Source organism: Citrus clementina, unplaced genomic scaffold (genome assembly GCF_000493195.1).
Source record: "Citrus clementina cultivar Clemenules unplaced genomic scaffold, Citrus_clementina_v1.0 scaffold_3, whole genome shotgun sequence".
NCBI lineage: Eukaryota > Viridiplantae > Streptophyta > Magnoliopsida > Sapindales > Rutaceae > Citrus > Citrus x clementina.
In genome coordinates this window covers 5822726-5839676 of record NW_006262339.1, presented here as the reverse complement: position 1 = coordinate 5839676, position 16951 = coordinate 5822726, and the positions used below count along the sequence as shown (strand labels likewise).

The following is a 16951-nucleotide window of genomic DNA, read 5'->3' as shown; positions in this document are numbered from 1 at the left end:
ATTTGTATTTTGATTTCAGAAAAATTCAAACCCATTTAGATTTTAGGAGAAAAAAAAAGTGTTACTACATATACAAATATATAATGCTAGATTGCTAAGGCTTTTATTAGGAATTTTTTTCCTCATTTTAAACCAAGTGCATCACAATCTAATGAGGAGATCCTCGCTTTGTTAAAGTGAGAATATAATTAAAATATAAAAATAAAATAAAATATTAGAGATTGTATTTTTTTATTTAGTATTGGACATCTTTATTTTAACACGCATACTATATTCTCCTAAGATTCTGTCTCCCTAATAATAATTGAATTTTACAAAGAACTGGATTACAGAGCAACTTTTCTATGTCTTCAGTCTTTGATAGTTAACAAATACAAGAAGCTACATTTTCCAGCTTGCATTTCCAATTTTCCAGCATCATTTGCCATGTCAACAATAGCTCATTAGCAGCAACCGGCGGGACAGCCGACTTAGTTCCATGTTTGTTGATGACTAATGTTGATCCTTTTTTTTACTTTGGGCTAGGCTTACATTCATGGGCTGCTGACCCATTTTATAGTTATGCCTCTGAACCGCAGCTTCCCAATCTCGGAGACCTAATTATAAAATTACTTTGAAAGCTCAATTAATCTATTCACTCATATGTTAAATTTAAAAAATTAAATTTTACTTTTTACACTCTTTAAAATATAAAAAAAGACCTTATTTAAACTACTTAAATTAATTTACGCCAAACAATAAACAAAACATCTAAAATGAAGTAATAACAATTTTGTATATTTAACATGTAATCAAATTATGTTCTAAACAAATTCTTTAATATAAAATTTAGTTATTTATTTTTGTCCATTAAATAAAATATATGTTTAATATTGGTTTTTACACCCCCAATTTTTTAACCTAACAATTGAGAGAAAAAAAATTGGCCCTTTTGCCAAAAAAGGAAAAAATAAAAAATAAAAAGAAGAAGAAGAAGTAGTGAAGTTAAACAAGAAGACAAAAAAAAGGAAGAAGAAGAAGACAAAAAGAAAAAAAAAAGAAGAAAACTGCAAAAATATACATTTAAAAAATCCAAAAATTAAAAATATGTTCAAAGTATATTAAAAGTATTAATTTGCTTCTTATTAAACTAAATATTGTTTAAGAGATTGGAAATAGAATTTTTAAGATTTAGGGTAAGAGAATTATATATTGAATAATGAATATGTTATATGAGTGTTCAGAGTAATTATATCATGTTGGTTTATAAGAGAGAATTCTTATTAATAATTCATATAATAGGTATTTTTATAATAAAATAATTTATTAAAATAAAAGTGCTTTAGATAATTTCTAAAATGCAAATTAACTTCACTCTTTAGAAAATTGACAAGTGCCAACTACACAAAACTCCAAACTCCAGAGTCTCATATATAAGCTTATCCTGCATGTTGCCTGCCAGCTTGTGTTCGGCAATCCAGTGTGCCCACATGCCACATGGGTCTCTTCACAAAAAAAATAAAAAAATAAAAAATGTAAAGCTTCTCAATCTCCAATCTATAAAACCCTAAGCCCACTCCACAGTTTTGCCGCACTCGCAATTAAACGCCAGTCCTTTCTTCACAGGCCATCAAATAATTTAGATATGGCAAGGGTTCTACTAGCACCAACTGCCCTTCTCCTTTCCCTCAACCTCATCTTCTTCACTTTGGTTAGCTCTACTTATGTACCCTGCCCACCACCACCACCTAAGAGCCACAAGCACCCACCTGCCCCCAAGCCCACTTGCCCTAGGGATACCCTAAAGTTGGGTGTATGTGCTAATGTGTTGAATGATTTGGTGCACCTTGTTGTTGGAACCCCACCAAAGACTCCTTGCTGCAGCCTAATTAAAGGTTTGGTTGATCTTGAAGCCGCTGTTTGCCTTTGCACTGCCATTAAAGCCAATATCTTAGGCATTAACCTCAATGTGCCTGTTTCACTTAGCTTGTTGCTCAATTTCTGCGGAAAGAAAGTCCCTTCCGGCTTCCAATGCGCTTAAATCAGCTAATCAGCTATTTGTTGCCATCAATTTATTTCTAGCCATTTTTTTGCGTTGTTTAATCGATCCATTTCAATGTGTGTTTGTATTATGTGTACTTTTTTTCTTTTTTTTAAACGAAGAAGATGAGGGGAGGACAAAACTCAAATTCATTTTAACATCCTACCTTGTCTGAAATTTAAATTTGAATGGCCATCCAAATAAAAATTTTGTATTATGTATTAATTATTGGCATATTCCAATATTTCTTTAATATATTGAGTGCTTAAATTTTAATTTATTCATTAAAGACTTCTCATCTTCCTAACTTATTCCATGAGTATGTATTAACACATGCATGTACATTAATAAAATTGTACAACTTCACATTATTGTCTGTATTGATTACTAATTGAAAGATGAATTCATGTTTCAGCAATACTATTGGCCACTAGTAATATAACAGTAAAACGTACAGTTTCAGCTCATTCAATTTGATATATTGTTCTACAACATTCACTTTGTTGTATAAATTGGGCTTTTGAGCCAGAGTGGAATTTCTTTCATTATTTTAATTTTCTTTATAAATAAGCATCAAAATTCGTCTCTCTACATATATAAAAAAATCGAGGAATATGCTTAAGTATATATGTGTCTCATGCGCCCCCATCGGTCTGTATTCATTCAATTAATATTGTAATAGTTGATGATATAGATGATCAAATTATTGCGTATTGCCCATTCTAGCAAATTATTGCGTATTGCCCATTCTAGCTTTTGCCGCAATATATATAGTAGTAGCGATAATCTATTAATGGATTGTGATCATTGCTGTCAAGAGCTAATACAACTGCGCGACGTAGCCTTGTCTACAACACGTACGAAAACACAAGTTGATAAAAACTTTGATGAAAAAGTTACTCTGGCCAGGGATCCGGAGGGCCTGAAATGATGCATTATTTTCTTCAGAATGGACCGCTGCAAGTAGAGCTTTCTATTTTATCAAAGCAATAATGGAGTTGGTTCTAAGAGTAATAAGATTTGAAGTAATTTGAGTCCAATTAGTAGGCAATCACGGTGCGTGATTAATTTCATTATACTGAGATCTTCACATTCATCCTGTAAAGAAAATGGTATATATAGATCTCTAGAAACTACAAATTTTAGAGAACTAGAAATTTATTTTGAACTGTGAGGATCTAGAACTAATCTTACTACCAAGATTCGGTACTAAATATTAACAGTAAACGTACCTACAGATTCATCAAACCTGTAAGATTAGTATAATATGAATGTTGATAAATGGTTTAATTTTAACGGGACTTTATTAAAGAATAAATGTGATGCCTCATAATGTAACCTCAAACAATTGAATTGTATTGTCAAGGCATAGCATGTCTTATGGTGACCAGAATATTCATGAAACAAGAAAAAGCATGAACTGATCAACATTTTTTGAGGACCCAGCTTTGTGTGTGATATTAGAAAAACAATGAAACAAAGTGGACCCTTGAACATCAAATAATGCTGGCCCATAAAATTGAGAAATAGCAATTGGTAGAAAAAAATATGCCATTCAGAAAAAATATTTTTTTTTTCCTTCCTTTGATTTGATTGTACACTATTTTTGAGAAAATATATTTTTCAAGGTGATTTCTTTAAATAATTTGTTTTTCATGTCGGTGGAGTTTCACATACAGGTGAACTGAGGTATACAATTGTGTTTCGAAAAACGGTATAGAAGAGATTCTCTGTAATTAACTTGTAGAATTAATATTACCATCTCTTTGGCGAGAGTGAGATCCTGTCACTTTAATGTTCAAGCGACCATTTGGATTCATGCAGCTTAGCTCCAATAATCATCTGATTGAGTGGTGCAGAGAGATAAGTTATGTAATTTGATGTTCAAGAGCAGAAATTTCCCTTCGTGAAACGAAATAGGATTCAATAATATGTTCATTTGTACTGATAAGGCCCGTTTATCTGACATATGAGTATAAATAAAATTTCAGTTCCTCCCTTTGCATTCACAAAGACTATGGATAAAGATTTATCTCGCAGAGGGTTTAATAAGATTCAGATACTTACCATTCAAATTGACCCTCTAAGTAGTGGCGGATCCTTGATTAATATAAATAATAATAATAATGACGAAACCAGACTTTGGTTCGGACAAGTGCGTATAAATTTGAGTATGCTATAATTTACTGTTGGGGTTCTTTAGACTTAAATTTTTAATTTTAAATTATGATTCAAATTTCATCAATTGAATTTATCAAATTTAATGGTAGATAGACAAGAACTTAAATATTATCTTTTTACTTTAAATTCACAACATTGAATTGAATACATTTAATAGATAAAAAATTAAACTATGACTTTTAGTTATAAACTAAGTCAAGTGAGTCCAACTCATAACATTAAGAACCAAGGATATTGCTATGTGACATTAACGAAGAAATTATAAACTTGGGGAAGATACATAAAATATGTAAAAGCGAAGGGGCCAAATTGTTTAGATAAGCTTTAAAATAACTAAAATTTCAATTAAATCTCTTAGTTTTTCTTAAATTGTTTTTGGCCAGCCAGTGCCAGGCAGCCATAAATACTCTATCACGTGCCCTCAATTTTTTTTTTTAATATTAATTTTAATGGATCTTATTAATTATTATACCCACTTATAGTCCTATACTAAGACCAACTACTCCCATCATTTGACAAAGCACCAATGGGCCAATGGCTGGTCCTATCACCTCATCGGTGTATACAAGTTTTGCTCCAGCATATTTTGGCAAGCCCCTGCTTATCTATTCTAAGCTGCTATAGAGAAAAGAATGGGTCTCTCCTGAGATAACTAAAGCTTTACAAGTTTACAACAATCATATCACGTATGATATGCAACTATGGTTCCTAAATTAACTAGGTCTAGTGTTGGGCGACCGGCTCCTGTTGTCAAGTCTTCACCAAACCACCAAAACAGCTAACGTACGTCGAGTATATATTGTATATATGGGAGGGACTAGGGACTAGGGAGGTGGCAGTGGCACTGTAAGTGCAAATCAAAAAGTCGCGTGGTGCTTACAATGAAAGCGACAATTCACGTAATTTTATTATTATTATTATTTTGGGGTAACACAATGCTTATACTTAAGATTGTGATCTGGGAGATGAAAATTTGGCTTTAGTCCTGGTAATAAGGTAACGCAAGTAATGCTGTAATGGGATGAATCAGGGTAACTTTCTATGGGCGATCTTGGCTTGCCTAGTCATCCAGAGAAGGTATTTTGATGATTTTAGTTTGAAGCTTCCATTTAAATATTGTGAAACAAAACAAAGTTCACATGTGTACTTGGTGAAAGGAACTCAAAAAACAATGTAAATATATCCTGGTGTACAAAATTTAATCTCCATCTGGCTTGACTCAGGCTACATTTGATCACTAACAGCCAACAGAAATAATAGAGCATGGACCAAGTACAAGAACCCATATGCTTTACCAACTTAATTAGTTAGCTCTAAAATCCCTCTCGAGGACCCATCTTAAAGAAAATGAACCCAGAAAAGCAAATAAGGGACTAAAAGAAGTAAAATGAAGGAAATATGGTAATATTCCAATACGATCAAAGAGATCAAGCTAGCTAGCCATGGAAATTTGTGAACTGTACAGGCTCTGAAATTAACTTCACGGATTCAACTGAGCCATAGTCACGGACTCAATCTTGAAATTTGCAATGGACCAACAACACTCCAAATTTTATAATTTTATTTCAAAATAATACTATTTGAATTCTCCATGTACTTCAACGTATTCGCGCAACTACTTGTGTTACTACAAGTTTTTTCTCCATGCAATCAAGAAATTACCAAGTCACGGGCCGGTTACACATAAATGTCAACTATAAATAAATGCTATGATTAACACTATCAAAACCAGAGGAAGAACAAGTGGCAAGTGACCTTAATTTTTGAAGAACCCTATTAGCTAAGCCATGGGTTCAAAGGTTACAGCTATGTTCTTCATCTTCTTGATTTCCATGTTAATGTCATTGCCGCCAATATACGCTTGTGTTCCTTGTCAACCGCCACATTCACATCCACCATATCACCGTCCAAGCCCTCCGAAGACTCATCCGAAAATTCCCCACCCGAACCCACCACGCACCAAACACCCGCCACATCATGGAGGTCACCCCCCGAAAGTATCACCACCATCCAAAAGGCCGCCAATTATTGCCCCTCCAATCATTTTTCCCCCACCACCAGTCACAGTCCCTCCAATTACACATCCTCCGGTAATTACACCTCCTGTCACAAACCCTCCGGTCACAATTCCACCACCTTCTACTTATCCACCTTACACACCGCCTGGCGGCGGCGGCGGTGGAGGTGGCGGCGGTGGAGGTGGCGGCGGTGGAGGTGGTGGAGGAGGAGGTGGCGGAGGAGGCGGCAATGTTCCGGGACTTAACCCTCCACCTACTACTCAACCCACTTGTCCAATCAATGCACTTAAGCTAGGGCTTTGTTTGGATGTTCTTGGAGGTTTGGTGCACATAGGGCTAGGAAACCCCGTTGAAAATGCTTGCTGCCCAGTGCTAAAAGGGTTGCTAGAGCTCGAAGCAGCCATTTGTCTTTGCACTACTATAAGGCTCAAGCTTCTTAACCTGAACATATTCATTCCTCTTGCTCTCCAGGCCTTGATAACCTGTGGAAAGACTCCTCCTCCTGGTTTTGTATGTCCTCCTCTTTAAGCGTACTACATTGTAATAATAAGGTGATTTCCTAATTGTTAGCGTAGACGGTTTTAGTTTCCAACTAGGGTTTCGGCAATTGCTTTACGTAACTTTAGTTTTTGGTGTTTTTATTTCTAGGGTTCTGGTGGTGTAATGGCACTGAGTAGAATGCCGGAGTTTATTTTCAGTGTTATCCTTAACTATTTTCTCTCCCTCATTGTTTTTATTTTTATTACTTTTTCTCACCTAATTACATCACCAATGTCTTAATAAGTAAATATCATACATCATTGTGATCCTAAAGAAGCTTTCCTAAGAATTTTAATTCGCTAATTATTTTACTCGTAAGAAAAACAATGGAGATTATGTTTTTGTAAAACCATTAATGCTTCTAGACGGCACAAGGCTGTGAGAATTATCTGCTGTCACCAGCAGAAAATATTCGCCTAGGAAGGAGCTTGCCTGTGATCTATTAAAAAAAATGGTACGAATGAAGTTTTGAGTCTTAGCAAGGACACGCAGGTCCAGTTGAAGATGCTGAAACTGCGTCGAATAGTTCCTTGTCCCCATATCTCACATGTTGTATGTATACGACAACTTTGAAAAGAATATTCATGTACCTTTCCCTTTGTCTTGCTGTGTGGAGTTTCCATCTCAATCAAATATATTAAATGGTTAATGATCTGTTAGACTGTTACAAATGATTTTTTTTTATCAATTTGAGCCTGCGGAAAACGACAAAGATCGTTCACGAGAGGGTTAATTAGCAGTAAGCAGCTAAGCATCTAAATCTAACATTTATTTGTTCGTTTTTATAATATGTATTACCTACTCTGGCCTACCTTCGGGTTTAAGTCATAAGTGAATTTTTATTTCCTTTTACGCATTAAGAGGAAAAATCTTGGACAGATGTGTGCTTATAGTTAGCATTAAAACTATAGAGTTATTATTGGAATGTACAGTAGTACTATTGAATTTGGCATGAAACATATTTAGTGAAAATTTTTCATACACTTGGAATGACACTTTTCGTGACTTAATCTGAGAGGAAAATTTTGAACGTTTACAGCATTAATTAGTATTTTCAAAAGGGACTTGAGTTGTCTTAGAAAATTTTCGGATTCAGCACTGATATATTGTTAGAATTATTAGTATTTTTTTTGTAAAAATATATATGTAATTAAATCTTATTTATACTTATAAACTAGTGACAATAGATTATTAAATTTACAGTAAGATCAGTATTTGATCCAAATTTAGATTAAAAATTCTAAAATTTCTCTTAAACTTAAACTTAATATTAATTTTACTATCCATTTAATGAATAATACATTACAAGCTGCATTATTTAAGATAAAATTATCACTCATCACATATTATCCTATATTTTACGTTATATTTTTGTTTGTTGCTGTACGATTTGACAAATCTTTTTCTCATCATTACTGGCTGCAAGAAAGTATTCAACACGTTTAGATGATCACCATGATTCATTCCTTGAATCCTCACGAAATCAGTTGGTGGAATTCAATCAGTAAGGGCATGAAATCTATTCCTTTTCATGCAGTGATAAAAGTTAACCAAAAGAGCTTCATTTTTCTTCTTTTTTCCATGTTCCCGTATTACCCGATAATTGTCAGTCACGGGCTTGATTCGGCTGGCGATTGCCATAGCTTTATAAAAATTCCATGGCCCATTAACAGAGTAATGTCAACCACTAAACGACACTGAATGCAACATTGATCGAGACGTTCTGATAATCCGATCAGTGCAAATTGCCATCATTTAGAGTTCTATTCGCGCAATTAATGTCAACTTTTTTGAATAACCACCATCAACTTTTAATTCTAAAAGTAATATTATATTTATTTAATGGAGAAGTCTATGTTACGGCTTCTGTAAGTAACAGCAGCCAATGGGGAACTTCCACGGGTGCTAGAGGGAGAGAAAGAGGTCCCAAGGTGATGGAAATGGGAAAGTTCGTAGCCGTTACTTGCAGCTTCTGCATCGTAGCCATGTCCTTATTTAATATATGTATGATATATGTATATTTATTTTAAAAATTATTTTGTAATTAGTAGATATATTTAATTTATGCATACATGTGTTGATATGCGACCACTATTTACATTTTTTCTTGTTTTGTTTTGTTTTTTTTTGTTGAAAATTTCCTCGTTTCGTACCGAACATGAACAAATATCTAAATTGAGCTTTAAGGATTAAAAGTCTTTCACATTCGTCCAGGATTAAATCCAGAACCTTCTTTAAAAGGATTTTTTTTTTCTTGGTAAGCCAAGAAAGCCAAGAGATATATATTGTATTATGTATTGATTTTACAAGGCCTTGATGTGTACATTTGTGATTCCTTCTGCCATATCTAGGCAATCATGCAACAAGGCAGTGAATATCAAAGCGGTAACTGATGTGATAATGGCATAAAGCATACATATGTAATCATCAACCGTGATAAGATACTTAAAGCGACTTTTTTCTTCTTCTTCTTCTTTTTTATATATCTTATATATAAGTTTTCAAAATAAAGAGTTAAGTAATTACTTGGATGATGATAATAGTTTAGGTTTTTGAAAATAGTGCTTTTACTTCTTTCAACAACAAACACTTTCTATACTGAAGATAATGATGCTTTAATTCCAAACATCAAAGTGAAATCTTTGATGGAAATTTTTGTTTCTCTGCATGCATGGACAGTATAGCTGTGCTATGGAATATGAATGCTGTAACCAAGACACCACATAATATATTGTACGTTCTTTCTTCTTTCTCTTTTGGCCTTTCTGTATTACTCAACTCCTCCGTTTTTAATTTGGATTGGAGGTTGCTCCTTTCAAGACCTGTAACTAGGGTTTTCAGAAACTATGCAGTAAATGAAGAGAAACGGGCAAAGATCGCCTATTCATTAAACTAAAAATAACATCTTAAGTGACATGCAATTAATCACAGATTCACTGCAAACTTAAAATTAAGAATAAAATTTTTGCAGCAAAAGTTTGGACATATATATGCTTCGAGACAAACGAGTAATTCATCTTCTGTTAAATGAAAAATACATAATAAAGAAAACACCACCACCAAGGTAAACAAATCAGACTTATTCACTGTCATCTCGCAATCAAACCACCTGTATGAAAAATTATTAAACAACAGAAATTACCAGTAACACACATTACCGTGCAGAACTCATAATCCCAGAACCTGTAAATTAAATTAAAGACGAAGATACAGAAATATATGATCATCATTAAGCACACTGGAAACCACGGGGCACACTCTTTGAACAGACGTTCAAAAGAAGGCTGAGTGAAAGCGGGATATTAAGGTTGATGCCCAAAATGTTCGCTTTGATGGCAGTGCAAAGGCAAACAGCTGCCTCAAGATCAGCAAGGCCTTGAATAAGAGTGCAGCATGGTTGTACCGGGGGTGTGCCAATAGTGACATTAAGCAAACCATTAAGCACGTTGGCGCATACACCTAGTTTAAGGGCATCTCTTGGGCAGGAAGCCCCTGACGGGCTGGGAGTTGGCTTTGGCTTGGGTTTTGGTTTAGGAGAAGGGCAAGAGCCACAGGCAGTGACTAGGGCAAAAAAGAGAATGTTGACTGCAAGAAAGAGAGCAAGTGAAGCTGAGGTTTTTGAACCCATCTCTTAAATCCTAGCCACTAGCTTTTCCGTTATGATATAGTAGTACTAGTATTTGAGATTGTTGTGGGGATTTGTTAAGGGGGACGGGGTTTTTATAGGATTCAGGGAGCATCAGTCGGTTGCATTGATGTAACAATTGATAATAAATAACCAAACAATAACCTACAGGCACCCATGTGTACTCTTGAAGTTTAGCTGGCAGAGAGAGATTTTCAGACAAATTTTTGGATGTTTGTGAGGTGGGGATCGGCAAATTGCCATGTTCCTGCCCTAGCCTCAGTCTGTGGATCTATCTAGCACATATTATAAATGGCTTGTTGTATTTGGTTTATAATCAAGAGTCTGCTGGTTGTACTAAAACTTACATTCTAACAAATAGTTAGGCTTGCGCAATTTTAGAAGTGGACGGCTAAACGTAACTCTCACGATTCTAAAAATAAACATTCAGATTTCCTGATCAATTTGTAAATTTTACTAATCTGAATAGAGATTAGAGCATTATATTTTAATAATCTTGTGAATATCATAATACATTAACAGGTTTATTATCACCATATAAATAGATGAAAGGCACTGATTAATTGGATTGACAAAATGTTATTTTTAAGACGCTAGATTCTAATTATCTATATTTCTAAAACGATAAGGATGAAACTGTCCATTTGCGCAAGTCTTGAATGCCGTGGTGTCTTTTACCCATTCGATCAGCTGAGATGATTACAAATGCTTGCGTAACACTCAGTCATTTTCCCCTAGATTGAGATAACATCCTTTAGTCATTTTCCCCTAGATTGAGACATCATCTTTTAGTCATTTTCCCCTAGATGGAGATTATATCATTTCATTTCATTCTCACTGAATACTAACAGAATCTTCTGGCTATTCCATCTTCCATTCACTTAATTAGGCCAATTATTATTATGGCTGAGACCAGAGTACAAAAAGGATCAAAACAAAATCTTTTTTCTAGATATCACTTATTAACATCAATCTTTTCTATGTTCCTTAATTACTTGGGAACTTCTTAATTTCCTACAAGAATTATAGAAACAGAAGGTGTATAATAGGAAAATTGAAAATATTAGTTCCGTTGTTGTTAAGGACAAAACATAGCCACACAAAGAAGCCAATGAATCTTTCTTTAAGCAAAATTAGACTTGTTCTCATATGTATTTGAATTGTGAATTAATAGTAACTTCCATCTTGGCATGTCCTTTGTAATTCCTTATGGAGGTTGCTTTCTGGATCGATGTGTCACGGGCACTCAAAGAACCTACCACGGGCTCCACAAGAATTTTACGCGAAATTGTGCGTTCAAACAATACAATTCTTACAAAAAAGCGTTGTCGTGATATGCTGTTTTTTCTTCTATTCACATACTGTAGAGCTGTTTAATTGTATATAGAATAGTAGCTTGTCCGTTTGAACGGTTCATTAAGTCAACATGTGTAACTTTCAACTGAAGAGAATGATTTAATTTAAACTTAATTGACTTCATTTACTTTCGAAAGCGTGTGAGCATAATTCAAGGATGATTGGAATCCTCCAAGAGGTCGATCGCAAAGATTTGCCTTGAGGCATTGGAACATGAAGCCTCGGCATTTAGGAATTATTTTTTAATTTTTAATTTTTAGAAAGTATAATCAACTTAAAAACACTCTGGATTAAATGCTAATTTAATTTTAAAAATTGAGTTAATTATCCCGTTAATCTTTTAATTTTAAAAAATAAAATTTTGTGTTATGTATCTATTTTCGTTAAATTTTATTTAATTATTCTCTATTTTTTAATATTTTATTGGTTTGAATAATTAAGTAAAATTTAATAAAAATTCTCAGATTATATGAAACTACAATCTAACTTTACCCTTAAAAAGTTAGATTCAACAGTTGTTGTTGTACTAACTGCATGAATATTTTGGATAATTTTTAAAAATACAAGAATTAATTAAGAAAATAGTCCAAAATTAGGCAGTCAAGAAGAAAGATCTTGTTTATTGCGATATTCACATTTATTAATTAACAATTAATAAAACTTGTATTCATTCACAGTAAAAAAAACCCAAATTGAGTAGAAATTTTAAATATCTAATTATTGTTATTAGAAGTATCAAAATATATAGTCACTTACATTGCACTATGTGTTCAGAAATATTACGACATACATCCATAAACAAACAAAGATATTCCAGCCCCGAACCAAAGCAAAACAAAGTCACATGCCAAAAGCAGTATCAAAACAGAAAATGATTATAAATCTAACGATGGAAAGTAAAATATAGGAATTGGACGATGGAGATTCAGATCTAAAATAAAAATCTCTTGCCAAGTCTGCCTCCATTAATCTATAAATAGTGGCCAAAAGGATCGAGAAAGGACATTTGCCCATTTTCTAGTAAGAGGGACAACCAAATCCGAATTTAAGAAATTCAAAAAATATAAAACTGAAAAGAGAGTTCGAGTGTCTTCATAGATACACACTCGCATTGTGTTTATAGAGAAACATCAAGGACAAGAGGAATTCTTATAATATAGAAAGTAATAAGATATATTTTGAACCATTACTTCATTATTTGTTTATTCTGAATGATCAATTTTTTTTTCTCAAAATCTTCAATTAATGATTTATTTTAGATATTTTTTCGACTTGCTTATATTTTTCCTATTTGAGCTCTCCTAAGCCTTGAATTTCTTTTTCTTCCTTTTTTCCATTTTTCCTTAACAGATACCAAACTCATCCGAATTTTCACTCCAAATTAGCAGTGGTTTTACAATCACCCTAAACAAGCACCAATGCACCATGATCCTGAATTTACAGTGGCTAACCTTGGTGTTAAAATATATCATGAAATCTTAATAATCACAGTGATCGTCATTTTAACCCAACCAATGTTGGCGATGTAATTAAGCAGTTAAGAACGAATTCTCAACCCAAGCTTTTGGCGGGGTCTCTGAAATATATGGTTGATGTCATGTGAGCCCAATGAAATCTTAACTACCTAATATGTCCTTGTTGAATAAGTGTTTTAACTCAAGGGATACGGTATCGACAATTATTCGTTATGTGTATTATTTTACAATAATTGTGGAAGATCTTTTTCATGGTGTGTGCTAGGTAGGAAAATCACTTCAGATTGGACCCTACGGAATGAAATCAACTGTGACTGAAAAGGGAAGGACAACATAGAGTGTATCATGGTCCATACTCCCGTCCATAAGCCAATCAACCCCCCGTCGTTTGAAGCATGTGCCACTTTTCCCTTACAGCTTTTCTAATATCCGATCATCCCACTCTGTTAAAACTTAAAAGCTTCCGTCAAATCACTCAAATGTAATATCCTTTTGTTTTTTTTCTTTTTCACATATTTTACCGCTATAAACAAGTCCAGTAATAGGTCTGTCATTTTCTTGGATTTTGTGTGTTTTGTAAATGAAATTGAGAAGCAATTTATAAAATTTGTTCAGGTATTTTTGATAGAGTAAATTAAGTATTAACTATTGAATTTAACACTTGAAACAAAATCTGTAACAAATGCATTTGTTTGCCTTTAATCACTTATAACATTAAGCTGGATTTTTCCCTTGAAAATCAGCCATATCCCTCCTTTAATAGCACTTTAATCTCTTTCTGTTATGATCAACAGCAAATCGATATTGTTATTACCCTTTAAAGATTTAGTTTCAATTCAAATAAAATGGCAAAATCACCTCGTCAGATTTTCATTTTTCCAAACCAATGGTGCTTTTTGATATCCAATTTCTCAATCATTCAAATATCAATCTAAGCATTCTATTATTCATCACGAAGAGCTCACGGACAAGATTTCAAATCATTCATGCAAGCATATTTCCTTGATACACATCTAGCTCAAAATTAGTCTTAAAATAATTAATAAACTAGTGGGTTGTAGTAATCATTTTGTGTTGAGCGAAAGTATTGTCTATATATATATATATAAACTGATATATTATAATTAGAACTCTGCTTATATTTACAATAAGAAATCGATCAAGATTCTTCTTAGTAATTTTACCATGCACAATTCAAAGTTAGACTCTTACTTCAATATTGAAGGGATATCTATTCTACCCTAAAATGGAAGGAAGACAAATAGACCCCTACCTAATTTTATTGGAAGGGAAATCGAGTCCCAACAATAGATGAACTCGAACCCAATGCACTCAAGGTTTGGTTGCCAATGGGTTATCTGATTAATCCATAGTTTTAGTATTATTCACAAAGAGTAACAAATTTTTACTATGTATTCAGATACTCACCATATAATAGACACTGATACTCAATAAATTGTTTTCTACAAATGATTATGGATTTATATGTTAGAATTTTCTTTATTATGCGGCCCACATCATAAATTAATAATGATCAATGGATTAACAAAAGTAAAAAACCAATGATATGAACCTGTGGTCGTTTGCCACTTCTTTATGGTAGTGATAAAAGAGTTCTTTACTTCTTTCGGACAAAATAAAAGAAGAATTTTTAGTTGAGAGGGTCGGACCGACCTTGGTCCGAATTTGGTCCATATAGATATTTATCCAACCCTTTTTTTACCTAAAAAAAGCTATTTAAATTTTTATATTTAAATCTAAATTTTTATTTTGAAATATTTTTTTAATACCGCGCATATATATATGGCAATCTCTATCTTACATGCATGTAAGATACACTCCTCTCACATGAATAGTGTATGTGTGGGACCTACATACTGTTCATGTGAGGGGAGTGTATCTTACATGCATGTAAGATAGATGGACCCTATATATATATGTGTGTGTGTGCGCGCGCGCGCGCGCGCCCGTGTTAACTTTTGTAGGCTCTAGGCTGTAACCTGACATTTTTATTTAATGACTAAGTCCAGGCACAGTCTGTTGTGGGCCTAGACACTTGAAGCCTGGACCCTGACCTCCGACACAGGAGAGGACCTGGGAGCCAAGCCTTTTTATCATTTACGACTAATTTTCCGAAAGTTTTTTTAATTTCGAGAGATCCCATACTATTATGAGCAATGAGGGGAACCAAACACCCCCCTCGATGATTTAGGTAACCCTTTCCAAGCACAGATGTAAGAAGCATAGTAGATCTACTAATCGTCCATTGTTTGATTTCCAATCTGTGTGCAAAACCAGCCTCCTTGGCAATAACTAAGTTCCACCATTATAGCAACTAAGGGAAAGGAACAAAAAGACTTCCCATCATGTTTCCACATTAGGAACAAAATTATTGGAAAAGACAAAGTGGATGCTCCACAAAAAGAAAAAGTTATTGATTATGGTTAGCTAGCTGGAACACTTGACTTGACCGCTCATTTGTTGGCCCTTAAACATGGTTTAATTACCCATAATCGTAATAAAACAAAAATCTCAAACCGTTTTGCTAGTAGGATGGGAGTCACGGGACTCCTTTAAGTGCCACTTAGGCAATCTTGTGATTCAAAGAATTATAAATAAAAAATGCATTGAAAAATACGTACAGTGTCAGATATAAGTCCCTCCTATTTTTGATTCTGAATCTCTAAACATTGCCAGCTAAATTCCACGCCAGCCTTGCTTCACATGCATGGCTCATCTCTCATCGTCAATATTTTGCTGCCTATACACATTACATTTACTCTAAGGTCTCTCTCTATACACACCCACATATATATGTATCACAATGCCAAACTTATCACCATTTCGAAACACTCTACTTAGTGAAATAGCGGTGTGAGATGGATTCCAAAAGATCTATATGGATTACTGTTTTCTTCTCTATCAATGTTATCTTTTTCGCACTTGTTAGTGGCTGTAACACTTGTGTTCAGCCAAGGCCAATCCCAAACCCTAACCCAAATCCAACTTCAAGAAGATGCCCAAGAGATGCCCTAAAGCTCGGCGTATGTGCCAAAGTGCTTGATGGAACTGTTGGTGCAGTTGTCGGGAACCCACCTGATTTTCCTTGTTGCTCAGTGCTACAGGGGCTTCTCGATCTTGAAGCTGCCGTGTGCCTTTGCACAGCCATTAAAGCTAACATCCTTGGAATTAACATTAATATCCCCATTTCTTTGAGCTTGCTTATTAACACTTGCGGGAAGAAGCTCCCTTCTGACTTCATTTGTGCCTAGGCGTATCTTTTTAAGTTCCTGTTAGCATGCCGCTATATTGCGCACCAGGATGTGTTTGTATTTTGTCAAGTTGTTCTCTTGTAAGTGTTCAACAATCCTTGTTTCTCAGATTACTTTTCTCGTTAAAATTTACAATTGGATGTTGAGTTATTTTCCACTACTTAGTGTTTACTTAAAAGTCATTACTAATAAACAAGGCATGCTAAAGCAGAAAGCCAGAAACTGTACAGCCTCTGGAAACAGTACAAGCTATAATACAACGCTTGATATTTCCGTACTGATAAAATATCCACATAGAAATGAGATCAATTAGTTATGGCGAAATAGGTATAGTAATTCCATTTTTCAGCGTTGTTGAAAGGGATTAATCAAACTAAAATGTCCATTTTCCCACTCTATTATAGTCTCGAAACATTGTTCATTCCAAGGATGCCAAAACTAAG

At 34.1% G+C, this 16951-nt stretch overlaps 4 protein-coding genes across 4 annotated transcripts; 3 read left to right on the top strand and 1 right to left on the bottom strand.

The window, feature by feature from the left end:
- The first annotated feature begins 1550 nt into the window (after window positions 1-1550).
- LOC18047431 (14 kDa proline-rich protein DC2.15) lies at window positions 1551-2296 on the top strand. The gene has a single exon (XM_006440286.2). The coding sequence runs from the start codon at window positions 1625-1627 to the stop codon at window positions 2018-2020; it is 396 nt and encodes a 131-aa protein (XP_006440349.1). The 5' UTR covers window positions 1551-1624; the 3' UTR covers window positions 2021-2296.
- A 3619-nt stretch (window positions 2297-5915) lies between these two features.
- LOC18047430 (36.4 kDa proline-rich protein) lies at window positions 5916-6941 on the top strand. Its single transcript, XM_006440285.2, has 2 exons — window positions 5916-6770; window positions 6868-6941. Exon 1 carries the CDS (start codon window positions 5989-5991, stop codon window positions 6745-6747), a length of 759 nt encoding a protein of 252 aa, XP_006440348.1. The 5' UTR covers window positions 5916-5988; the 3' UTR covers window positions 6748-6770; window positions 6868-6941.
- A 2809-nt stretch (window positions 6942-9750) lies between these two features.
- On the bottom strand, window positions 9751-10465 carry LOC18047429 (14 kDa proline-rich protein DC2.15). Its single transcript, XM_006440284.2, has one exon. It carries the CDS (start codon window positions 10385-10387, stop codon window positions 9989-9991), a length of 399 nt encoding a protein of 132 aa, XP_006440347.1. The 5' UTR covers window positions 10388-10465; the 3' UTR covers window positions 9751-9988.
- A 5599-nt stretch (window positions 10466-16064) lies between these two features.
- LOC18047428 (14 kDa proline-rich protein DC2.15) lies at window positions 16065-16572 on the top strand. Its single transcript, XM_006440283.2, has one exon. It carries the CDS (start codon window positions 16116-16118, stop codon window positions 16506-16508), a length of 393 nt encoding a protein of 130 aa, XP_006440346.1. The 5' UTR covers window positions 16065-16115; the 3' UTR covers window positions 16509-16572.
- Window positions 16573-16951: the final 379 nt, after the last annotated feature.